The sequence below is a fragment of the Lithobates pipiens genome, unplaced genomic scaffold (assembly GCF_037356315.1).
Source record: "Lithobates pipiens isolate NorthernLeopardFrog02 unplaced genomic scaffold, aLitPip1_a1.2 Scaffold_16, whole genome shotgun sequence".
In the NCBI taxonomy this organism is placed as follows: domain Eukaryota; kingdom Metazoa; phylum Chordata; class Amphibia; order Anura; family Ranidae; genus Lithobates; species Lithobates pipiens.
The window spans coordinates 350,814,229-350,840,659 of NW_027507748.1; the positions used below are offsets into that span (position 1 = coordinate 350,814,229).

The following is a 26,431-nucleotide window of genomic DNA, read 5'->3' on the forward strand; positions in this document are numbered from 1 at the left end:
CTGCTTGTAGTCCCCAAAAAGGAAGGGGTATGTCCAATCCTGGACTTGAAGGCCCTCAACAGCTTTGTGAAAGTGCAAAGGTTCAGGGTGGAATTAGTTCACTTCGTGGTCAGTGCACTCCATCAGGGGGACTTCCTGGCATCCCTGGATATCCAGGACGAGGTATGTTGAGTCCATGAAATATTTTATATTTTGCCACAAGTTGCGGGAATATTACAAACTTTTTTTTTTTTTTGCACAAAGTTGTCACTAAATGATATATTGCTCACACATGCTATGGGCATAAGTGAAATTACACCCCAAAATAAATTCCGCTGCTTCTCCCGAGTACGGGGATACCACATGTGGGGGACTTTTTGGGAGCCTAGCCGTGTACAGGACCCCGAAAACCAAGCACTGCCTTCAGGATTTAAATATAAAACGCTACCAAAAAAAACTGTTAGCGATCGCAGGGATCAGGCCTGACTCTGCGAACGCTGCAGTTATGTCTTTAGCGTTTTGTAAGTGACAGTGATCGATCGATACTGCACTTGGGTGGGCTGGGCGGAGGGGCCCAAACGCAGGTGCCAGCAGGTATCTGGGCTGATCCCACTAACGATGCTTTTTTTTTTTTTGGAACCCTAAACTGCTGGGGACGTTAGTATAGATCTGATCAGATATTGATCTGTTCAGATACTATACCACTACGGGAGGTGTATGCTTTGCGCATGGGTGTTAGCGGTACTGGCACTAACCTAGTGCTGCCTGGGGTGACGCAGACCCTGACCCTAAAACCTAATTGGTATCACCCGCCGGGTGATCAGGGGGTTAAACCCTTATTGGGTAATAAATGGTGGGTGCCCTGATGCTATAAAAAGCAAACTAACCAGAGTCACCCGTAACACTTATAGGGTGATCACTGGTGAAAGGGTTAACTAGGGGCAATCAGGGGGTTAAAATCTTTATTAGGTAGTATATGGGGGTCCCTGACGCTATATAAAAACCTGACGGGGAACCTAAATAACTAACTGGCTATCCAGCATCCCCAGTGACACTTATCCGGTGATCGCTGGTAAAAGGGTTAACTTTAGGGGCAATCAGGGGGTTAAAATCTTTATTGGGTAGTATATCGGGGTACCTAGCGATTATAAAAACCTGGCAGTGAACCTAAATAAATAACTAGCTACCTAGCGGCACCAGTGACACTAATGCAGCGATCAGAAAAACGATTGCTTAGTGACACTGGCAAAAGGGGGTGAAAGGGTTAACTAGGGGCAATCGGGGGGTTAAACCTTTATTGGGGCGGTAGGGGGCTACCCTAGACCTAACACTAACTGCCCTGACACTTTTTACTGTCACAACTGACACTAAATGCAGTGATCAGTAAATAAATGATCACTTCAATCAGTGACACTGCGACTGGGGGCGGGGGCGATTTGTGTGCCTATGTGTACCTACATGTCCGTGTAGTGTTGATGCACACTTACTATTTCCTCTCCTCGCAGTCCGGTCAAAAAGACCGCCCCAAGGAGAGTGACATCACTTCCTCCCTGCCTGTGTTTACACTACACAGGCAGGGGAAGCTTCTCATTCGCCAGGAGCGCTCGAGAGGGGATGGCCAGAAACCAACGGCCATCCCCTCATCCCGGATCGCTCCTGAAGCGAAACCGACCGCCGCAGCCAGCGGGAGGGGGTCCGATCGGACCCCCCACCCACTGGAAGGCAAGCGGGTACGTGCTTGTGCCGTACATGCCATTCTGTCGACGTATATCTACATGCGGCGGTCCTTAAGTGGTTAAAGGGGTTGTTATTGCCGGCGGGTGTGAACGGCCTTGGCTGTCAGTTTTGTGCTCCATACAAATAAGTGTCTGGTGCTGCTGCATGCTAACCGCTCGTCTGAGTGGTTACACATGAATAAAGCTGCTGAGTAACCCTGGACACATTATGCATACAGAGTTTGGCTTTTCTGCAGAGATTTGGCCATGTACAAACTGGGTGCAGTTAATTGGCCAGTTTGTGTGCTGCATCTAGGGGCATCATTTTGTTGCCTCTGAACACAAAAAGTGCTAGGTGAATGTAGCCTTGAAGTAGAATGAAACCTGGCTTGAAAACTGCTGGCGGGCACATTTGCCTGCTTGCAATTTCTATTAAATGTATACAGAGCTGCACATGTGCATTCTTGGCGCACTCTGACTTCCATGCACATGCAGATGATATCATCCTTCAGTGGCCAATCAAGAGGCCAAAAACCCAGCACCTGGGGAGAAGATGGCAACAGCCAGCAAGATGTATAACTGCTGCATCGCTGGAATATTGAAAGGAGTACAATCAGATGTTTCGTTTCACTGTAAGGCCCCTTTCACACATGCGGACAGTATGTCTGTATTTCATCCACCTGTTTGCGGATGAAATACGGACATACATGCATCCCTATGGGATAGCGGGTGTCTGCGAATGAACATCCGCAGACACCCGATATTGTCCGCCTCCGCAATTGTCCGATTCTGCAGACGGAGGAGAATCCTATTTTTCTATCCGTCTGCAGAGCGGATCGAATGAACACGGACAGACGGTCTGTGCTCGTCCAATCCCCCACAGAGGAGAACTGAGAGCTGACAGGGCAGCCCCTGCACAGTGTGCTGGGACCGCCCTGTCCGCCGCCGGCTCAGCTGGGACAACGGAGCGATCCCCGCTGAGCGAGCGGATCATCACGGGGCGGATCATTACTGATCCGTCCCGTGTGAAAGGGGCCTAAGGTATTTCACTGCAGGTATTGCTGAATCCTATACCATAGTCCACATCTGGGTATTTTTGGAGCTAGCCAGTACCTCTCCACCCTCATTCCTATTGGCCCACCCCTTGAATGTGCTGATGGGCAATCTTCCACCTTTAGGAAATGTTGAAGCAATGTTTTCATGGTGGCCCAATTGTCATAACAGCTTTGTTCTCAAGGCCACAGCTGTTATGTGTATCTGCAGCTTTTTTTGGTTTGTACCTTTGGAGTAAAGCTGACACTTTCTAAAATGTTATACTGATAATTTAGTAAAACCTAGAAGAGCATATACATATTTTTAAACATCCTTATGTTTGTCCCAGGAGCTGGTAATGTATAGTATGCAAATTCTGACTTCATGTTAAGCTGAGTTTTTTTTTTTGTCCCCTTATCTTAGTGTGTTTTACTATTTTCAGGAGTTGCTTTGAAGTAGTACTTTCGATGTCTGAAGATGATCTTTCAAGTGATCAAGGAGAGCACATGAAAAAGTCGATAATTGTGAGTCAAGTATCAGTCTCTATTTTTGAAGCATATCGAAATCAAAGAGCAAAATTTTAGGTTAACGTTTTAAAACCTTTCCTTTTTTACCTGGTAATCCTTCCACTAACACACCCACTGTCTTAGTGTGCCTATGCTCACTAAATCCCATGGAGGAGCAGTATAACCACTTTTGGACAGCATTGTTTTCAACCTGTGGGAGAGGGTAGTTTTAAATGGACTATTAGATTTGGTGGACTTCACATATGTGACTGACCTATTAAAGCCCAAATTCCAGCTATCACTTATTAAGCAGGTACAGTGATTCCCCCCCCCCCCCTCTTTTTGGATAAAGGTTTAAACCCTCTTGATAAGATGATCATTGTAAGCACCCCTGTTTTTTTGTTCAACCTCTTAACTGCCACTTTTGCTGGATACCTTGGCCTATTAACCCTTTTTGCTGGCAGGTCCGTATGCCGTACGGACCTACAGAAGTGCCTGCAGGTGGCCAAGTCTGTACGGACCTACATTCCACTGTTAAAGCTCATGGTCACTAAAATTTTACAAATATTCACTCAAAGCAGATTAAGCTTTTATGTAAAATGTGCTGTGTTTTTAGGTGCTAATTATTGATTTTTGGTGTGGTTTTTTTTTTTCTCTTTTTTGCGCGAAAATCTTGTTTTGATAAACACTTGCGCAAATATCGCATGGCCTTTAAAAATAGCACTTTTTTTTTTTTTTTTTTTTATTCTACAGGTCATGTGCTTTCAGAAAATATATGGTTTGGAGGGTCTTTTACAAATTCTGAAAGCTATAAGAGAAAAAGGAAATTCTCTAGATTTGTAGAGAAATTTGGATATTTACAGTGGATACTCGCCATTTAGCAAAAAGGGACAATTTAAAATTTACAAATATTAACTCAATACAGGTTAAGCTTTTATATTTATCAGGAATTTTGTAAAATTAGCTGTGTTTTTATTAATGATTATAGTCTATTTTCAGAGAAAATATTGTTTTGATAAGCATTTGCGCAAATATTGTGGAGCCTTAAAAATCAGTAACACTTTTTTTCCCCCCTCTTATTTCTACTGGTCGTGCGTTCAGAAAATATATGGTTTGTGGGGTCTTTCGCAAACTCTGAAAGCTGTAAGGGAAATATAAAAAGGCAATGGAAAAAGTGCAAAAATGGCCTGGCCACCTGAGGGTAAAAATGGCGCACAGGGCCTGGCAGCGAAAGGCTTAAAGGAAGTTGGAAAATAACACTTACTGGCAGGATTAACATTAAACTGTTATGAGGATTGGGAAAAACAAAAATGTTTGTGTTAATGCATGCGACAGACTGCATCATAAATGTAATTTTTGAATTTGCCCATAGTGTCACATTGAGCCTAGGTTCAGACCAGTGCGATTACAGCGCCGGTTCCCGCATCGCTTCCCTCCCACAGGCAGATCACACTGCCCTCTCTGAACCGTTGTGGGTGTCAATGCATTGTTAATGACACTCCAAGAACGGTTCACAGATTTGACAGGTATCTGCTTCCCCCTGAAAGGTGCCAAATATGACACCAGAGGGGGGAAGAATCCGAACAGGGGAAGTTCTATTAATGGGTGGGACTCCACTGTATTGATGAATACAGCATTGCATTTGTGTCTTTTATATATGTCTTGAGTTGAGCTCTATTATTTTTTAGTAAAATGTTTCCCAGTTGTACAGCACAGGACATAGGCTTTTCTAATATTTAAAACTGGGTTATGTGGAGCTACCCTCAGGTAAACGCAGGCAAAAAAAAAGCTGCTGGGATATCCTTTATATCAGTGGTTATCAACCCTGTCCTCAGGGCCCACTAACAGGCCAGGTTTGCAAAATAACTGAAATACATCACAGGTGATATTTGCTGTTCAGTGATTGCAGTATTCTAGTCTGCATCTCCCCAAGGTAATACATAAAACCTGGCCTGTTGGTTGGCCCTGATGACAGAGTTGTTGACCACTGCTTTATATAAATATATATATTAATATAATTTTCTTGTGTATTTAGGTGATCGACCTCTTCTCTCTTCTAAGGAACAGCTTACCTTCCATATAGGTCTCTTTTTGGTTGATTCTGTTACAGAATGATTCTTCAATCTAGGTTACTGCTGCACCATAGCCACTAGCTGCTATTGCAGGTTCCAGATAGGCTAACTTCAATCTGGCAACATATGCTGGTTGGCTATGCTGAGGGCTCTTTACAGTTGGGTATGGCATGGTAGATTGAGTACAGGGGAAAAAAAAAAATCATAGATTTTCTAGCTTTGAAGGTAAGCTTTTAGCTCCAGTGCTGGGGTGGTAGTTCATCCTTTCAGACCCCTAGTACTCTTTCTTCCGATGGTTGCCCCCTCTCTGACTTCCTGTCTACTGCTGGCCATTCAGCTGACCCATCAGCTGTGGTTTTGCTAGCTTCATGTTTTTTCTATTTGCTGCAGTGGCAGCTTTCATGGGCAGAATTTCTGGCCTTTGAGGCTATTGATAGCAGGGGTCACAGCCATGCCAATTAAACCTCTACCCTTCCTGAATCGGCCTTTGATTTCGCTCTTGAGCCAGACACTGTGCCTCGGCAGGAGGAGGCAGTTGAGGAGGATCCCTCACTTTGTGAGTAATCTGATCAGAATGAAACACCCTTTACAGAGGGGAAGGTTCTCTAAGAGATACCAAATGCATTTTTGCATTAAAATAAAGTTTGCGGTATTTACCCAATTTCTTGATCTAAAAGATGGGGCTGGGTTGGGTAAATATCAGACAATACAATATATTACCAAACGTATTGGGCCTCCTTTACACGCACATGAACTTTAATGTCATCAAAGTCTCGTACACACGCTTAGATTTTCGGACCACCGAATTTTTTTTTTATTTTTTTTTTTTGTGGCATGCTAGTCTCATGGCTGAAAATGAAGGTTACTGACAATACGAAATTGTTCCAAAAATACAACAGAATAAAACACCAGAACGATGTGATGTGTTAAATAGTTTTTGTATGTATGTTTTCGTTTCTGAGCATGTGTAAAAATCAACGTTAAGTTCACATCTGAATTTTTTTTTATTTTATTTTTTTTATAGTCTGCACATCCAGTTTTTGTGTGATGAAAAAGCAAAATTGGTTGTCTAAAGCACAGTACTAATGACCTGAAAATTGGCAGACAGCTTGTCGTACAAATTTTTCTATCAGATTTTCGTATCGTGTGTGTGTGTGTGTGTGTGTGTGTGTGTGTGTGTGTGTGTGTGTATGTATGTATATGTATATGTATATGTGTATATATATATATATATATATATATATATATATAGGCCTTCCGTATGTTGAGTTGGCCCACGCTTTGCAGCTATAACAGCTTCAACTCCTCTGGGAAGGCTGTCCACAAGGTTTAGGAGTGTCTATGGCAGGGATATGCAATTAGCGGACCTCCAGCTGTTGCAAAACTACAAGTCCCATCATGCCTCTGCCTCTGGGTGTCATGCTTGTGGCTGTCAGTCTTGCTCTGCCTCATGGGAATTGTAGTTCTGCAACAGCGCCTGAGAACTTGTGACTGCGGAGCAATGCCTCATGGGACATGTAGTCCTTGGCTGGAAGTGAGTGGTTCTAAAGGCAGAAGTTATTTTTACCTTGCTTTAGGGACACTCTATACTATACTTTGCAGCTTGCTATAGGGGCAGTCTGGAGACAGAAGCGTCGGGGGAACCCAGAAGAGGAGGATCTGGGCTGCTCTATGCAAAACCATTACAGAGCAGGTAACTATAACATGTTTGTTTAAAAAAAAAAAAAATCGCTTTAAGCCCTGGTTCACATTGATGCTACTTCACTTGAAGTAGCGTGATTTCAAAGTAGCAAGGTCAGCGCGATTTCAGCTGCTACTTGATAGACCTCTATGTGGCTTCATGCACAGATGTCTATTGAAGTCGCACCTGAAATCTTCAAAAGTAGTGCAGAAACTACGTTTGCAAATGGATGCAGCGCTGCAAAATTGGTGTCACACCGATTGGATCAGTGCCATTGTCTCCAATAGGCTGCGACTTGTCATGCGTTTTGATCTCTCAAATTGCTTGCTAAATCGCTCCAATGTGAGCCTTGGCTAAAGACTCTGTGCAGGTTAATGCAGCATCTGTACAGAGAAGGTGGAGGCTGATAGACTAGAGTTAATATAAGGCATTGCAATTAAATTTTAAAGCAAACTTTTACCAGTATTGTGCATTATATTTAAATGATTATATCCATGAAAAAAGTCTCAGCTTTTAGTACTACTTTAATATAAAAGATTTATATCTCCCTTCCCCCCTTATATCTGACTCCTAGTTAAAATGCCCATATATCCTACTTCTGGAGATATATAGATATATAATATACAGTGCCTTGCGAAAGTATTCGCCCCCCTTGAACTTTTCAACCTTTTGCCTCATTTCAGGCTTCAAACGTAAAGATATAAAATTAAATTTTTTTTGTGAAGAATCGCCAACAAGTGGGACACAATTGTGAAGTGGAACGAAATCTATTGGATAATTTAACCTTTTTTTTTAGCAAATTTAAAACTGAAAAGTGGTGCGTGCAAAATTATTCGGCCCCTTTACTTTCAGTGCAGCAAACTCACTCCAGAAGTTCAGCGAGGATCTCTGAATGATCCAATGTTGTCCTAAATGACTGATGGTGATAAATAGAATCCACCTGTGTGTAATCAAGTCTCTGTATAAATGCACCTGCTCTGTGATAGTCTCAGGGTTCTGTTGAAAGCGCAGAGAGCATCATGAAGACCAAGGAACACACCAGGCAGGTCCTTAATACTGTTGTGGAGAAGTTTAAAGCCGGATTTGGATACAAGAAAGATTTCCCAAGCTTTAAACATCCCAAGGAGCACTGTGCAAGCGATCATTTTGAAATGGAAGGAGTATCGGACCACTGCAAATCCACCAAGACCTGGCCGTCCTTCTAAACTTTCAGCTCAGACAAGAAGACTGATCAGAGATGCAGCCAAGAGGCCCATGATCGCTCTGGATGAACTGCAGAGAACTACAGCTGAGGTGGGAGAGTCTGTCCATAGGACAACAATCAGTTGTACACTGCACAAATCTGGCCTTTATGGAAGAGTGGCAAGAAGAAAGCCATTTCTCAAAGATATCCATAAAATGTCTCGTCTAAAGTTTGCCACAAGCCACCTGGGAGACACACCAAACATGTGGAAGAAGGTGCTCTGGTCAGATGAAACCAAAATCAAACTTTTTGCCCACAATGCAAAACGATATGTTTGGCGTAAAAGCAACACAGCTCATCACCCTCAACACACCATCCCCACTGTCAAACATGGTGGTGGCAGCATCATGGTTTGGGCCTGCTTTTCTTCAGCAGGGACAGGGAAGATGGTTAAAATTGAGGGGAAGATGGATGCAGCCAAATACAGGACCATTCTGGATGAAAACCTGTTGGAGTCTGCAAAAGACCTGAAACTGGGACGGAGATTTATCTTCCAACAAGACAATGATCCCAAACATACAGCAAAATCTACAAAGGAAGGGTTCACAAATAAACATATCCAGGTGTTAGAATGGCCAAGTCAAACTCCAGACCTGAATCCAATCGAGAATCTGTGGAAAGAGCTGAAAACTGCTGTTCACAAACGCTCTCCATCCAACCTCACTGAGCTCGAGCTGTTTTGCAAGGAAGAATGGGCAAGAATTTCAGTCTCTCGATGTGCAATACTGATAGAGACATACCCCAAGCGACTTGCAGCTGTAATCGCAGCAAAAGGTGGCTCTACAAAGTATTAACGCAAGGGGGCCGAATAATTTTGCACGCCCCACTTTTCATTTTTTTATTAAAGTTTCAAAAATCCAATAGATTTCGTTCCACTTCACAATTGTGTCCCACTTGTTGGTGATTCGTCACAAAAAATTTAAATTTTATATCTTTACGTTTTGAAGCCTGAAATGTGGCAAAAGGTTGAAAAGTTCAAGGGGGCCGAATACTTTCGCAAAGCACTGTATATTCTGTTTCACATTATAAATGATCCCCTTACAGTAGCGATCACCTGTTTTTGTGCTGTAAAGGGCTCATTTTAGTTTTTTTTTTTAACCTCATTATGCAGGTGATGCAAAAAAAGCATGCTGCTGCTGTTACTAATCATCTTCAGCCTGGTTCACACCTATGCGTTTTTTGGTGATTTTTGCGCAGACATACTACAGTTCATTTAACATGGTTTCCTATGGGACACATTCACATCTGGGTTTCAGCTGCTGTGTATTTGGAAGGGGTTAAGGACTTTTCGCTTATGTTCACTGACTGACGCAGCTCTTTTACTTGGAACATCGGGTTGTTACGCCACCTTCAGGAGAGGACTAGGCAGAACATGTTAACATGTACAACAAAACCAGAACTTTCTAGTTCCGCCCAAGGAGCAGTCCCTTGGGTAACAACCTCCCAGCCTGCATACTGCAGCCTCAGTTTTTTTTTTTTTCAGCCTAGTGAAGGAGAAGGACCTAGGAACCCTGAGGGCCCATCGGTACGTGGATTTTTTTTCTACAGAAGTTTGCCTTTTGCGCAAGATTTAGATCCTGTGATCTGCTATCAACTGCCGGCTGGGTGACAGGCTGGGATACCCTTATCGTCTCCCCAGCCTGGCCAGCAAGTGTGTGCAGACCAGAGCTCCGCGCTTGGTCGGCCAGGACAGGCTCCAGGGGCGGCTGGTGAGCTTAATGCTCCAGGGCACACGCATGACCGGGCTACTGATGTCAGTGTGCCAGGCCAGCAGCCACCCCGTACTGATCGGAGAGTGGGTCTGTGATGGAATTTTCCCCAGCTCATCAGGACTGGTAAGTACAGCTCTCCCTGCCTCGGTGGGGCTGAGCAGCTGGGCATTCCCTGGGAGGTTGATTTTGGGGGTCCCTCGCCTCCCTCCTCTCCCTGTCACTATCCCCCCATGGGGGATGATGCATGGGCTGCTGAGCGGTATGCGTGCCAGAGATGGGGCCCCCTGGGGGCTCTCACCTTGGGTGGGGGATGCGCTGGGTGGCTGTGCCCTGGATGTCTGTAATGTCTCTCCCCTGGGTGTGTGGAGGTCTGTGTCTGCTGATCACTGTAGTGCTGTTTGCCGCCATTTCCTCTGCCTGTTTTAACTGTCTCTCATTGCATACAGTGCTCAGTGGCCATTTTTGGTGTGACCAGGGAGAAGTGTGGTCAGACTCCCTTTTTCTGTAGTCCGGTGGCCATTTTCCCTGTGATTGTCCTTTATACTGGACGCTCAGCGGCCATTTTGTTGAAGCCTAAACACGTTTTTCATGCACAGCGCTGTTCTCTGGGGTTCAGCACAGCATGGTTTTCTTTCACAAGCAGCTGGGAACTGACACAGGCACAACTCGCTGGACAGCGCAGAACTTGGTCAGGGTGGTGAGTCCTGCGGTGGGGGCCCCTCAGCCTGCAGTTGTTAGGAGGGTGGGACCATCACTATCCTAAGTCTCCAGCAGGTGGCAGACAGGGTAGGGTCAGCATGGCTTCAGAAACTGGTGTTTCTACCCCCGAAATCCAGGCAACTGCAGACAGTGCAGTGCCTTTGTGCCCTTGTCAGCGGTCTTTAATACGTTTGTTGCCAAGATGGAGGGGGTGCGTGGGCGCAAAGGTGGTAAAAAGCAGGCCCTGCAGTATACGCTTACTCCCGGCTTGCTGTGAGGCCCTAATGGGAGCAGTAAGTGACCACCTGAGTCACGGGGTGATAGTACCTGTTTCGGAGCCGGAAAGATTCCAGGGGTTCTACTCCAATCTGTAGTCCCCATAAAGGAAGTGGTACTTCCTATCTTGGACCTAAAGCCCCTCAATTACTTAGTAAAAGTATAGACGTTCAGAATGGAATCAGTTCGCTCAGTAGTCGCTGCACTCCATCAAGGGGACTCCCTGGTGTCTTTGGACATCCAGGATGCGTACCTGCACATACCCATATGCCTTCGGCATCATAAGTTTCTGTGATTTGCAGTTGGGGAAGCCCGCTACTAGTTTGTGACTCTCCCTTTTGGCTTGGCATCAACCCCCCCCCCCCCCCCCCCCCGAGTCTTTACCAAGGTATTGGCTCCAGTTTTGGCGTTGCTGCGACAACGTGGGATCGTGATCGCAGTTTACCTAGGCGATCTGCTCCTGAGAGCATCTTCCACCTCAGAATTAGAGGAGGATGTGGCGATCACCATGCAGACACTGCAGGAATTTGGGTGGCTGTTGGACCTAAAAAGTCTGTGATCATACCCACTCTGCACTTGGAGTACCTAGGCTTGCTGCTGAACTCCATGTAAGCGAGAGTGTTTCTCGCTGCAGACTCTCAGAGCCATGGTAAAACTGTTGATGAACCGCAGGTGATCATCGCTACGCTTCTGCATGCAAGTCCTTGGACTCATGGTGGCCTCCCTCGAGGCAGTACCGTATGCCCAGTTCCACACCAGAGTCTTGCAGAAAGAGATTTTGACGAATGGGACAAATCTCCGTTATCCCTGGATCGGCAGATTGACGAGAGCCAGTTAGTCAGGGACTCCCTACTCTGGTGGCTGAGATCCCCTGCACTTTGGTCCGGGAAGTCGTTCCTACCTATGAATTGGACAGTGATCACAACAGACACCAGCTGGGGTGGAGTACAGTCGACCCAGGGCCTCTGGTCGGAGGAGGAATCCAAGTTGCCGATCAATGTGCTTGAGCTACGAGTGGTCAGGCTATGCCTCTCCACATGGTCAATGAGACTTTGAGGGCGTCCGATCAGGATCCAGTCAGACCACGCCACGACGGTGGCATATGTCAATCAAGAAGGAACAAGAAGCTCTGCTGCCGCATGGGAGGTCGCTCACATCCTTCAGTGGGCAGAGCGACATGTACCGGCCCTATCGGCCATTTACATCCCGGGAGTGGACAACTGGCAGATGGACTACCTAAGTCGCCAGATGCTTAATCCAGGAGAATGGGCGCTACATCCGGGGGTGTTCAGGCTGCTGTGCATACGTTGGGCCACATCAGACGTGGATCTTCTGGCCTTCCCTCTCAATCGGAAAGGTGCTGGGATTCATTTAGAGGACAAGAGGTCCTTGGGCAGACGCGCTGGTGGCTCCGTGGGGTCAGTACCAGCTGATCTATGCCGCTAAAACTGCTGCCACGTCTGCTTTGCAGAGTGGAGGCTGAAGGGATTCCAGTAATTCAGATTGCACCAGATTGACCTCAACGTCCCTGGTACGCAGACCTAGTGCGCCTGGTGATGGACTCCCCCTGGCGACTGCCCTTACGAGAGGACCTTCTGTCTCGAGGTCCGATTCTCCATCCTGCTTTAACAGCATGGCTATTGAGAGCCAGGTGCTAAGGAATCGGGGCCTATCAAAATCTTCTTCTCTGAAGATAAATCATCGTAGCTGGAAGGCCTACATCTCCATGTATGAGGAGAAAGGATGACGTCCGCGCTCCTATTCTATATCCAGGATCCTGCTGTTCTACAGCAAGGAGTAGACCAGAAATTGACTTTAAGCACCATTAAAGGACAAATATCAGCATTGGCTGGCTTTCCTCCCCCCCACACCGACCCCTGGCGTCTCACTCTTTAGTGAGCACTTTTGTACAGGGGGTCCAACATGTAGTTCCTAAGTGGTGTGTCCACCGCTACCCCCCTGGGATCTGAACCTGGTGTTATTGGCGCTTCAGAAACCGCCATTTGAGAATATCGGAGAGATTCCTCTGTTGACTCTTTCCCAGAAAGTGGTCTTTCTAGTGGCCATTACATCGGCTAGGAGGGTTTCGGAACTGGCGACCGTGTCTTTTAAGTCGCCCTATCTGATTATCCACAAGGATAAAGTGGTATTGCGTCTGCAACCTTCTTTTCTGCCGAAGGTGGTTTTGACGTTTCACATCAATGTAGACATTGTATTACCATCGTGTCGTAAACCGACACATCCTAAGGAGGTGGCCCTCCATTCCTTGGACGTGGTCTGGGCTCTGAGGGTGTAATTGTCTGCTGCTGCTGCTCCCTTTCGGAAGTCAGACTGTTTGTTTCGGTCCATGGTCCGAAAAAAGGCATGGCGATCTCATCTGCCACCATTTCAAGGTGGATCAGACAGTGTAGTACAGGCCTACACCTTGAAGGGGCTGGTGCCCCCCTTTCCGGTCACGGGCCATTCCACCAGGGCGATTGGAACGTCTTGGGCCTTCCAACATCAAGCGTCTGTCGCTCAAGTGTGTAAATCGGCGACTTGGTCGGCTGTTCACACCTTTTACCAAATTCTACAAGGTAGATGTCACAAGCAGATGCCTGTTTTGGCTGCAAAGTTTTGCAGGCGGCCGTATAATTTGCTATTGCACTTAACTGTTTCTTGTAAAAAAGAGAAAAAATTATCTTTAACCACTTCAGCTCCGGACCAATAAACACCTTAACCACTTGCCGACCGCCGCACGCCGATGTACGTCGGCAGAATGGCACGGGCAGGCATAAGCACATACATGTACGTCCTTTGCCTCCCGCGGGTCGGGGGCCCGATCGGGCCCCCGCCCGGTGCCTGCGGCGGTCGGTTTTCGTTCGGGAGCGATCCCGGACGAGGGGACGGCCATTCATTCATGGCCACCCCCTCGCGATCGCTCCCGACGAATGGAAATCCCCGGTGACATCACTTCCTCTCCTGTAATGTAAACACAGGAGAGGAAGTGATGTATTCTCTCCTCCGTGTCGGTATTTTTCGTTCCGACACGGAGGAGAGCGGATCAGTGAGTTGCACCAACACATCCCACACACAGTAGAACATGCCAGGCACACTCACACCCCCCCTTTACCCCCCGATCACCCCCCCAATTACCCCTGCCCCCCAGTCACAGTGACACCAATGTCATTTTTTTTTTTTTTTTTTTTTTTTTTTTTGCATTGGTGTCATTTGTGACTGTAATAACTGTTAGGGCAGTTAGGGTTAGCCCCCTTTAGTTCTAATGTACCCCCCTAACCCCCCCAATAAAGGTTTAACCCCGTGATCACCCCCCGTCGCCAGTGTCACTAAGGCTGGGTTCACATTGCAGCGGTTTATGAGAACGAATGTGATTCGCACCGCACTGCAGTGCAAATCACATCCGATCTCTGTGCGATTCGAGTTCAGCCATTCGCCGCACCCGCCGCACCCGCCACACCCGCCGCACCCGCCGCAAATTCGCACGGGACCCTTTTTTTGGCCCGCAGCAGAATCGGATCGCATGGGTGTTCACACCATGCGATCCGAGTTTGCAGATCGCACTGCGATATGCGAACTGATCTGGGGGTGTCAGTAACATTTCACTGACACTCCCAGCAGTTCGCATAGGGCAGTGTGAACTGCCGCCGGGAGGCATGCGATGCGGGAACCCGCCGCGGATTCGCGGCGTTTCCGCATCGCTCCAGTGTGAACCCAGCCTAATAAGCGATCATTTTTCTGATCGCCGTATTAGTGTCACAGGTGACGCTAGTTAGGCAGGTAGGTATTTAGGTTCGCCGCAGCTTTTTATAGCGCTAGGGACCCCCATATACTACCGCATAAAGCCCCCTGATTGCCCCCTAGTTAACCCTTTCACCAGTGATCACCATATAACTGTTACAGGTGACGCTGGTTGGTTAGTTATTTTTTTATAGTTTCAGGGCACCCGCCATTTATTACCTAGTCTCACTAGTGTACCCCTAAATTTAGGGGTGTCTACTTTCTAAAATGGGGTCATTTGGGGGGGGGGGGTTTGTGCCATCTTGGCATTTTATGGCCTTCAAAACTGTAACGCCCTTAGAAAGCCTGAAGGCGGTGCTTGGTTTTTGGGGCCCCGTACGCGGCTAGGCTCCCAAAAAGTCCCACATATGTGGTATCCCCGTACTCAGGAGAAGCAGCAGAATTTATTTTGGGGTGTCATTTCACATATGCCCATGGCATGCGTGAGCAATATATCATTTAGTGACAACTTTGTGAAAAAAAAAAAAAGTTTGTAATTTTCCCGCAACTTGTGGCAAAATATAAAATATTCCATGGACTCAACATGCCTCTCAGCAAATAGCTTGGGGTGTCTACTTTCTAAAATGGGGTCATTTGTGGGGGTTTTGTGCCATCTTGGCATTTTATGGCCTTCAAAACTGTAATAGGTAGTGAGAAGTGAACTCAAAAAATTACGCCCTTAGAAAGCCTGAAGGCGGTGCTTGGTTTTCGGGGCCCCGTACGCGGCTAGGCTCCCAAAAAGTCCCACATATGTGGTATCCCCGTACTCAAGAGAAGCAGCAGAATTTATTTTGGGGTGTCATTTCTCATATGCCCATGGCATGCATGAGCAATATATCATTTAGTGACAACTTTGTGAAAAAAAAAAAAAAAAAAAAAAAGTTTGTAATTTTCCCGCAACTTGTGGCAAAATATAAAATATTCCATGGACTCAACATGCCTCTCAGCAAATAGCTTGGGGTGTCTACTTTCTAAAATGGGGTCATTTGTGGGGGTTTTGTGCCATCTTGGCATTTTATGGCCTTCAAAACTGTAATAGGTAGTGAGGCGTGAAATCAAAAATTTACGCCCTTAGAAAGCCTGAAGGCGGTGCTTGGTTTTCGGGGCCCTGTACGCGGCTAGGCTCCCAAAAAGTCCCACATATGTGGTATCCCCGTACTCAGGAGAAGCAGCAGAATTTATTTTGGGGTGTCATTTCACATACGCCCATAGCATGTGTGAGCAATATATCATTTAGTGACAACTTTGTGTAAAAAAAAAAAAAAAAATTTTTTTTTTGTCATTATTCAATCGCTTGAGGCAAAAAAATAAAATATTCAATGGGCTCAACATGCCTCTTATCAATTTCCTTAGGGGGTCTACTTTCCAAAATGGGGTCATTTGGGGGGGTTTTGTACTGCCCTGTCATTTTAGCACCTCAAGAAATGAGATAGGCAGTCGTAAACTAAAAGCTGCGTAAATTCCAGAAAACGTACCTTAGTTTGTAGATGTGACAACTTTTGCGCAAACCAATAAATATACAATTATTGACTTTTTTTTTACCAAAGACATGTGGCTGAATACATTTTGGCCTAAATGTATGACTAAAATTGAGTTTATTGGATTTTTCTAATAACAAAAAGTAGAAAATATAATTTTTTTTCAAAATTTGCGGTCTTTTTACGTTTATATCGCAAAAAATAAAAATCGCAGAGGCAATCAAATACCATCAAAAGAAAGCTCTATTTGTGGGAAGAAAAGGACGCAAATTTTGTTTGGGTACAACATTGCATGACCGCGCAATTACCAGTTAAAGCAGCGCAGTGCCAAAGTGTAAAAAGACCTCTGGTCATTTACCAGCAAAATGGTCCGGTCTGAAAGTGGTTAAGGACCAGAGGTCTTTTTGCAATTTCGCACTGCGCTGCTTTAACTGGTAATTGCGCGGTCATGCAATATTGCACCCAAACGAAATTTGCGTCCTTTTCTTCCCACAAATAGAGCTTTCTTTTGATGGTATTTGATTGCCTCTGCGATTTTTTTTTTTTTTGCGATATAAATGGAAAAAGAGCGAAAATTTTGAAAAAAAAAGATATTTTCTTCTTTTTGTTATAAGAAAAATCGAATAAACTAAATTTTAGTCATACATTGAGGGCAAAATTTATTCAGCCACATGTCTTTAGTAAAAAAAATGTCAATAAGCGTATATTTTTTGGTTTGCGCAAAAGTTATAGCGTCTACAAACTAGAGTACATTTTCTGGAATTTACACAGCTTTTAATTTATGACTGCCGATCTCATTTCTTGAGGTGCTAAATTGGCAGGGCAGTACAAATCCCCCCCAAATGACCCCATTTTGGAAAGTACACACCCCAAGGAAATTGCTGATGGGTATGTTGAGCCCATTGAATATTTATTTTTTTTGTCCTAAGGGATTGAATAATGACAAAAAAAAAAAATAAAAATTTTTTTACAAAAAGTTGTCACTAAATGATATATTGCTCACACATGCCATGGTTATATGTGAGATGACACCCCAAAATACATTCTGCTGCTTCTCCCGAGTACGGGGATACCACATGTGTGGGACTTTTTGGGAGTCTAGTCGCGCACGGCACCCCGAAAACCAATCACCACCTTCAGGATTTCTAAGGGTGCAAATTTTTGATTTAACTCCTCACTACCTATCACAGTTTCGAAGGCCATAAAATGCCAAAATAGCACAAAACCCCCCCAAATGACCCCATTTTGGAAAGTAGACACCCCAAGCTATTTACTGATAGGCATGTTGAGTCCATGGAATATTTTATATTTTGCCAAAAGTTGCGGGAATATTACAAACTTTTTTTTTTTTGCACAAAGTTGTCACTAAATGATATATTGCTCACACATGCTATGGGCAGAAGTCAAATTACACCCCAAAATAAATTCTGCTGCTTCTCCCGAGTACGGGGATACCACATGTGGGGGACTTTTTGGGAGCCTAGTTAACTAGCTACCTAGCGACACTAGCGACACTGATGCAGCGTTCAGAAAAATTATCGCTTAGTGACACTGGCAAAAGGGGGTGAAAGGGTTAACTAGCGGAAATCAGGGGGTTAAAACCATTATTGGGTAGTATATCGGGGTACCTAGCGCTATAAAAACCTGGCGGTGAACCTAAAAAAATAACTAGCTACCTAGCGACTGTAGCGACACTAATGCAGCGATCAGAAAAACGATCGCTTAGTGACACTGGCAAAAGGGGGTGAAAGGGTTAACTAGCGGCAATCAGGGGGTTAAAAACATTATTGGGTAGTATATCGGGGTACCTAGCGATATAAAAACCTGGCGGTGAACCTAAAAAAATAACTAGCTACCTAGCGACACTAGCGACACATGCAGCGATCAGAAAAATGATCGCTTAGTGACACTGGCAAAAGGGGGTGAAAGGGTTAACTCTAGGGGCAATCAGGGGGTTAAATCTTTATTGGGGGGTGATAGGGGGCTACCCTGGACCTAACACTAACTGTCCTGACAGTTTTTACTGTCACAACTGACACTGAATGCATTGATCAGTAAAGAAATGATCAATGCAATCAGTGACACTGTGACTGGGGGGGGTTTGTGTGCCTGTGTGTACCTACATGTCAGTGTAGTGTTCGTGCAGACTTACTTTTACTCTTCTCCTCGTAGTCCGGTCAAAAAGACCGCCCCGAGGAGAATGACATCACTTCCTCCTTCCTGTGTAAACAATACACAGGGGAGGAAGCTTCTCATTGGCCAGGAGCGATCCAGAGGGGGTGGCCGAAAACGAACGGCCATCCCCTCATCACGGAGCGCTCCTGTACCGAATCGGACCGCCGTAACCAGCGGGAGGGGGTCCGATGGGACCCCCCACCCGCTGGAAGGCAATCACGTAGATGTACGTGATTATGCCTGCCTGTGCCATTGTGCTGACGTACAATGGCAATACGGCGGTCCTCAAGTGGTTAAGGACCGCCTCCTGCATATATACATCGGCAGAATGGTACAGCTGGGCACAAGCACTTACCGGTACGTTGCTCTTTAAGTGCCCAGCCGTGGATGGGGAGCACGGTGGCATGCTCCCGACCCGGTCCTGAGCTCCGTGACCGTGGCAGCGGGACCAGGGGACCCGATTGCTGCTGGTGTCCCGCGATCGGGTCAAAGAGCTGAAGAATGAGGAGAGGTATGTGTAAACGAACCTCTCCCCATGCTTCCTACTGTGGCTGTCACTGATCGTCTGTTCCCTGTTATAGGAAAATACAATCAGTGACGTCACATGCCAGGCCACGCCCCCCTACAATAAAAAAAGTAATATGTAACCCCTCACCGCCTAGTGGTTAACTCCTTCACTGCCAGTGTCATTTACACAGGAATCGGTGCATTTAAATAGCACTGATTGCTGTATAAATGACAATGGTGTCAAAAATGTCAGATGTGTCCGCCATAATGTCGCAGTCACCATAAAAATCGCTGATCACCGCCATTACTAGTAAAAAAAATAATATAAAAATTTTCTCTAATAGTATATCTTTTGTCTGTTATTCTCAGAGTGGATTAGAGATTTTTCTCCCTAATCATATAGTTGGTTATTTTATGTTTACCATTGCATATAGATATTTAAGAATAAATTGATTTTTTTGTTTAAACTTTACATATTAACTAAATTATATACCATCTTTAAGGTTATTATCCTATTTAATCGAAACAATAGATTATGAAAATCATTAGTTGCGGCCCTACATATTGCTTCCACTCCAATGTTTGTGGCAGTACACCACATGTGTGGCGTATCTGTTGTTTACATACACGTAAGCATGTATTGATCATGTGTGTGCAGTCTAACAGGTTTGATTTTATTTGTATAACCTTCCATTTCCAATAAATTTACTGCTCCTACGAGAGTGTTTACTAGCCCCCTATAGCCATTTTCACACCGATGCTGTGTGGCTTAGCCACACTACCAGTGCAGCGCATGTTAAAACGGGCCGATGTAAATGTGGACTGAGGGGGATGTCCAGCAGGTGTTTTTTTTTATTGTTTTTTTTTATTATTATTATTTTTTCTTTTTTTTTCTTCTCTTGCCATTTCCAATTACCTAACAGTTGATATGTAATCAAATTGTAATGAATAAAGAAGCCTGTATACTGATCTGTACTCCAGGAAACTATCAGAAAAGTAATACAGCAGTCTTTTCGTGTATAGTACCACAGCTTTTACGTAAATGTCCCACTGTTTAGTGCATGAACTGTTGTGTTTAAGAGACTTTGTGTACAAAACCCTTTTAACATAATGTTGTACCAATCTTAATCCTAGGATTCTCATGAGATGTTGGTGGATTTTGGAAACAAACATTTGCAATTGTTGGTAGATAACATTAGTCATGGCGGAGCATGGAGAAACCCTGTACTTGTCAAAATCTTGTCTCGACAGTCTGTAGACCCAGAAGAAGGTGAGAATAACAAACATACTTGCATTGTGGGTCTGTTAACTTTTCATAATTCAATAAAAATGATATTGCTGTATTTTACATTTGATCCAAAATGACACCTGTGATGAAATGTCTGCCATCGTTACTTTTGCAAATGTCATTTGCCTGGCTGTGTCAAGCTTCCATACTTAAGTCAAATCTGGAACAAGAATACATAGGGCTTAGGGCTCTTGATAGGAGTCCTGAGGCATGCTGCTGTGATGTTTTCAGTAAACTATGTACAGAGCCCTTCTGGCCCTTCCCACTAGCTATTATCTCACACAATTGCATAGACACACAGAACTAGCAATGATGCCATCACTGAGTCTGAAATAAGATAATGAAAATGTTTTTATTCAAAATATTCTGTAGCATTATTTTGTTGGGGGAGGGAAGGTAAAACACAAGCAGATTAAACTTTAGTTTTTTTCAATAAATGTTCATTGAGAATTTCAAGCATATAAAACACAAGAAAAACTTGACTGTCATCATGGTATGTACCAAATTGTAATGTCTGCCTTAATTTTAAGCACTGCACAAACTGTTGGCGCTATCTAAATCCTGTATTATAATAAATAATGACGACCAATGATGAGCGTGGGTGGGTGGCGGGCGCAGCTATGAGCGGGGTGGGGGGAGGAAGACAGGACAAGGACAACGGGAGAGCTGTGGCTGACGTAATCGTGCAATTAGACCACAATGTCGGGCGCTCAGCAGCCATGATTATCGTGGTCTGTTTGCAGGGGGAGGGTATAGCCAGGCAGTATCAGACAGGTTTTTTAGGCTATACTGGGGGTCAAATGACAGTGCTGTGCTTTATAACATGTTCTTAAGGGAACAGGATCAGTTTTTTTTTGGGGGGGGGGGTGTTTAACAAACGCTTTAATACAAGAAAGGACTTTGCTTGTTTTGGAAACCGCAGCTTGGCATTGCATGTTATTGAGCTTATGATCTATCAAAACCCCCAGATCCTTCTCCACTACGGATTCCCCCAATATGTATTATGCATGCATATTCTTATCCCTCAACTGCATAAATTTACTTTATTGACTTCATTCCACTGCATGGTTTGGTGTCATCTGCAAAGACTGAAATTATACTTTTAATCCCAGACTCTATACAATTTATAAAGATATTAAAAAGTAAGGGTCCCAACACTGATAACCTTAGACCATTCAGAGTAAGAATCATTAACCACGACTCTCTGAATTCGGTCTTTCAGACCGTTTTCTACTCATTTATAAACTGATATTGCCAAGCCTGTAGACTTTACCATACACATTAGTCGTGTGTGGGGAACTGTCAAGCGCTTTTGCAAAATCCAAGTATGCCACGCCCACAGCCACCGCTTTGTCCAAGGTTTTACTTGCCTCCTTTATAGAAAGAAATCACATTTGTTTGACAACTTCTGTCTTTCGTGAATCCATGCTCTGTTGCTTAAAATATATATATATTTTTTAACAAGAACTCCACTATGTGGTCTCTTAATAAACTCTCCAGTATCTTCCAGACTGTAGAAGTTAAACTAACAGGTCTATAGTTACTTGGTAAAGACTCTGTTCCCTTTTTAACCCGTTCCCGACTGGCGAACATTGGCGTACAAGTGTGTCCATGTCTATATGCCGCGGCGATACCCACAATCGTCTCACGGGGAGGCTGTTTACAACAGCATCTCCCCGTTCTGCCTAGCAACAAGTGACACCGATCTCTGCTCCCTGTGATTGGAGCAGAGATCAGTGTTCACTAACACAAAGCCCAGCCCCCCACAGTTAGTAACATGCCCCTAAGAACACGTAACACTGCCACCCTGGTTAACCCCTTCAATGCCAATGTGATTTACACAGGAATCGGTGCATTTGTATAGCACTGATTGCTGTGTAAATGACAGTGGTCCCAAAAATGTGTCCAAAATGCCTGCTGTGTCCGCCATAATGTCGCAGTCACAATAAAAATCTGAATCGCCGATATTACTAGGGAAAAAATAAAAATAATAAAAATACCATAAAACTATCCCCTATTTTGTAAACGCGCAAACCAATCGCTTATTTAGAGATATATATATATATATATATATATATATATATATATATATATATATTAATTATTTTTTTTTACCAAAAATATGTGGAAGAATACGTATTGGCCTAAACTGAGGGAATTTTTTTTTATATATATTTGGGGGATATTTATTATAACAAAGTAATGCATTTTTTTCAAATCTCTCTCCCTCTCCCTCCCCCCACCCCCCCACACACTTTGCTAACACCTGCATTGACAAAGCCCCCTATTCCAATGCTGGTGGTGGGTAACGTGAATAGGGGCTTATTGAAATATGAAACACTGTTAAAGTGTTGCTAAGCCCACAACAGTAAAATCAGTCTGTATATGCATTAAAGCATGCTTGTTAATCCTCTGCATTGTGTAAAAAGGCTGTTAGATCCTGTCTGCTCTGATCATATCCTTCTTCCACAGACTCCAAAAATACCCTAATATTTACAGAGTCTATGGAGTCAGGCTGCTCAGTTTAGATTGTGTTGCTAGAGCACAGGGCCAATCAGCACTGTCCAGACAGAGGTTTAGGGGTCTTGAAGCTTGATAGGACACGCTGAGATCGCAAAAAGTCACAAGATTGCTCTAACTGCTATATACAGCTGATAAAAAAAAAAAAAAGGTATTTATATTTACTAAAACTATTGTATTTCCATGTTCTGTGTATTGTGGGAGACCAGATATAGTGAATGCAGGATCTGAGTCTTTAGTAACACTTTTTAAGGGTTGGATGATACTCGGCATGACGAGTGTTGCACTATTTGGCAATATGAGTATTATGAGAGTTGCAATTGTCGAAGACAAGCCATTAACGTACTCCTACAATAGATATATTCACATCATTTAATAACTAAACACAAAATAGTGGTGACTAGCCTTCAGAACACAGGTCTAACGGGACAGTATGTGTATAAAATAAGTATATGCTTTAAAGAGTGAATGTAATATGACTTAAATTTTCAGTTTGCTCACGGAATTGGCTAGGTTAGCTTTAGAGTACCACTCTGTATATTGAAAGGAAGTGTTTCCTGTTAAAAGTTCATATAAGGGGGTATGTTTGATAAAATTGCCATCTTGTAAAGAATCATTTAGTTCGGGGTGTGGTTCTGTATTTCAGCTTTTAGTTTCTCTCTGTAGATGAGTCTTGTGAGATCCTTTTTGACTGCAGTAATAGTAGCTGGAGAAGAAACTGTCCGTTCGTATGTGGGCAAGTTAGTTCGAAAGTCCATCGGGGAAGACCGCCTGACCTTTTCTGACGGAAAGTCCGGTCGTGTGTACGCAGCATAAAAAGTTATTTTTACCAATTCTTTAGCCTGCCATAAGCTGTAGGCTTTGTTCTGTGGTCTGTGGCACATGTGGTTACTGTGGATCAAGAGATGTTGGGAAACCCCGGGAGATGGATTGAGTTTCTTCCTGATCTCCTGGCGGGTCATAACGGTGTCCTGGATCAAAATATTTTGTTGAACCTTTGTGAGGGACTGTAATTTATGGTGTAATATACTAAAAAGGTGGTAAGGATAGGCTTGTTCAGATTCCAGGACATGACAACAGATGAATGAGAGAGCCAGTCTGCTCCATACCGAAGTAAACAAGCTAAGTTTTATACATCCTAATACGTAGCTCCTCCTTCGTTCTTTGGAATTTGCAACTTGGATAGTAACCGGTTTATTAAGCCTTTGTACATCCCTATGTTTCAGAAGTTGTTGTTTTTTTATCCCTGAATGCTAACACCCCTAGCCGCCCCCCCCCCCCCCCCCCCCCCAAAAAAAAAGGAAAAATTGAAGGAAAAAAAAGATCAAACATTTTAAGACAGGGTGTTCAAATATTTTCCAAATCCGTTCTAAAAAAAAAAAGTCCTAGGTAACAAACTGAGCCCTCCAATGCAAGAACAGTATGCATGTCTTCCTTTAGGAGGTGCTGTGTGTGCTGCTATTGTAACAAGACAAATGTTTCAGTTTTGCTTTTGCATGTTAGTGGGTGTGTGTTTGGTTTGTTCTGTCCTCTTCACTGGGCTTCAAAAGCATTGGAAGAAAATACAGAGCAACAAAAAGGACCTGAAAGTATATACTTAATTAAAAAAAAGCATGCGAAAGAATCTGGTCTGTTTGGAAACACTCCCACGAAGTCAAGAAATAAACTGACATGTGAAAGGGTAGAGAAGCGTGTTTCGATCTGGTCAAAGTTTTTTTTTACATTTTTTAAGTTTTTAGACGTTCCTAATTGTGATGATGGACAGAAAAAGTAGCTGCAGAAGCAGAGACTGATACTAACAAGCTCAAAAAATGATTCTGATTAAATGTCCTTTGGAACTTAGTCCCACTCTCTTCTTCTTCCCCCATCTTCAATTCTTTTTATGAGACTGGGGTTTTTATTTTTATTTAATACTGTGGAGAGGAAATATGAAAAATTGTTTCTTTTGGTTTTGAAAATTATTTTTTGGGAGGCTTTTTGGCTGTTCCACACAAACTAGTAAGCAGTTCAGGAGATTGTTGCTCCCTTTGTTACAAATAAATATTATAAAAAAGTAAATCCTGTTTGATTGTTTGGCTACACTATATTTTTAATATGCTAGTTGTGCTAATTTCAAATTTTCCATAGTCATATTTTATGTTCCTAAAGTAGCAGAATGACTTTCAATCTTGGACAAGAGGGCTAATGTAGCAAAAAATTCTGAAAATTTCATTTTTTCCCCCCAGAAAAACGTTTTTTTTCTCGTACTTCAAAATTTCCAGAAATTTTACATCTCTATCCCAGCCCCCAATTGCTTCAAAATTTTAGTGATCAAGGAGGGGAAATTGAGATCATAGAGAGAAGACGGTTCCTTCCCTGTTTTAAAACCTAGATAAATAATATAGTGTTGAGCCAGAGAGAATGAAGTTGTCCGACCTGGAGGAGGTAGAGCAAGTGAGGGGTAATATACCTCACTTTTACCATACCACGCAATCCTGAACAAGTGTAAAATATATCTGAAATAGACTAGGGAAATTAAAACTGAAGAGGGATAGATGTGAAGATTAGCATGTCGTCAGCAAACGGCACCATACGTAATTCCTTGGGGCTAATGTGAATGCCATGGAGTGGCGCTCAGCAGGAATATCGGTAGTGGTTCCAAGGCTAGTTTGAAGAGGAGATAGTGGGCACCCTTGTCTCGTACCTCCCCCTTTTTTTTTTTTTTTTTTTTTTTTTTTATAAAGGGGTATATTAATTACAATATGAACCCCCTGAAGTGATGAGATGTGTAGACAGGTTGGAATAACTTTTTTATTTATTTATTTATTTGCTTGGGCATTATATAGTGTGACCTGCGAAACCTAATTTTGTCAAGACCACGGAGAGCCAACCCCCCACCCCAAAATGTTGAGGGCATGTGACCTGTGATGGTCCAGGAAATGCGTCCATGTAAGCTTTTAGGAAATTAGCTGGCATTTCTGAGCTTTTGAATAACTTTTTAAAATCCTAAAACCCCTGTGATGGTGATGTAAAATTTGGTGAGCAGATGTCTCTTCATCCATTGCTTTTAGTGAGACCAATTGACCAATTTTTGACGAATCTAAACTCCCCTTCCCCAGAGTAACTGCTTTTGTAAGCTTTGTTTCTATTTCTTAATGTCAACTTGGTATCCATTCATGCATACATTTCTACACAGATTTTATTTTGTAAGTGTCGTTTATTTTATTTTTTCACAGTTAACTACTGGATTTTACAAGAAGGCCTCAACTTTCTCCAGTTGCGCATTAAACATTTAATGAAGACAAACTGTATCCAACAAGCAATGCTACTCTCAAAAATATGTTCAGATTCAGAAGAGACTTCAAGTGACACTTTTTTTCATCAGTCATATATTACATGCTTGTGCACAATGTTACCAGATGATGAAGCATTTAAAGAGGTACATATAAGCATTCCAAAGATGATTAGGGTGATGGTATCTGCTCTTATGTTATTTAATTGTCCGACTGTCATGTTAACAAAATGTGTACTTATAAATACAGACCTAAATCAAGTAGGTGAAAGTGATTTGTAAAGGGTGTTTGTCATTAAAAAAATGATTTTGCACAGAGCAGTCTGATTCCCCTTTTCGAGGTCCCAAACAGTTGCTATGGGGGCACTTATGCAGACTCTATCCCAGGCTGTGCTGTGTGTGTCCATTGACACACACAAAGGGCAGCTCAGCCCTGCTCCCTCCTCATTGGCTGTTATTGACAGCAGCATCAGCCAATGGCTCCCGCTGATGTCACTGAA

The 26,431-nt window shown here is 43.7% G+C and overlaps 1 protein-coding gene across 1 annotated transcript in view; it reads left to right on the top strand.

Annotated features, from left to right (window-relative positions):
• The window catches only part of RLF (RLF zinc finger), a 108,980-nt gene that overhangs the window by 42,308 nt on the left and 40,241 nt on the right, over positions 1-26,431 (top strand). The window contains exons 3-5 of the mRNA XM_077481895.1: positions 3,169-3,250; positions 19,987-20,122; positions 25,876-26,078. Coding sequence (XP_077338021.1) covers positions 3,169-3,250; positions 19,987-20,122; positions 25,876-26,078 — 421 coding nt within the window. The remainder of the gene's footprint in view (positions 1-3,168; positions 3,251-19,986; positions 20,123-25,875; positions 26,079-26,431) is intronic.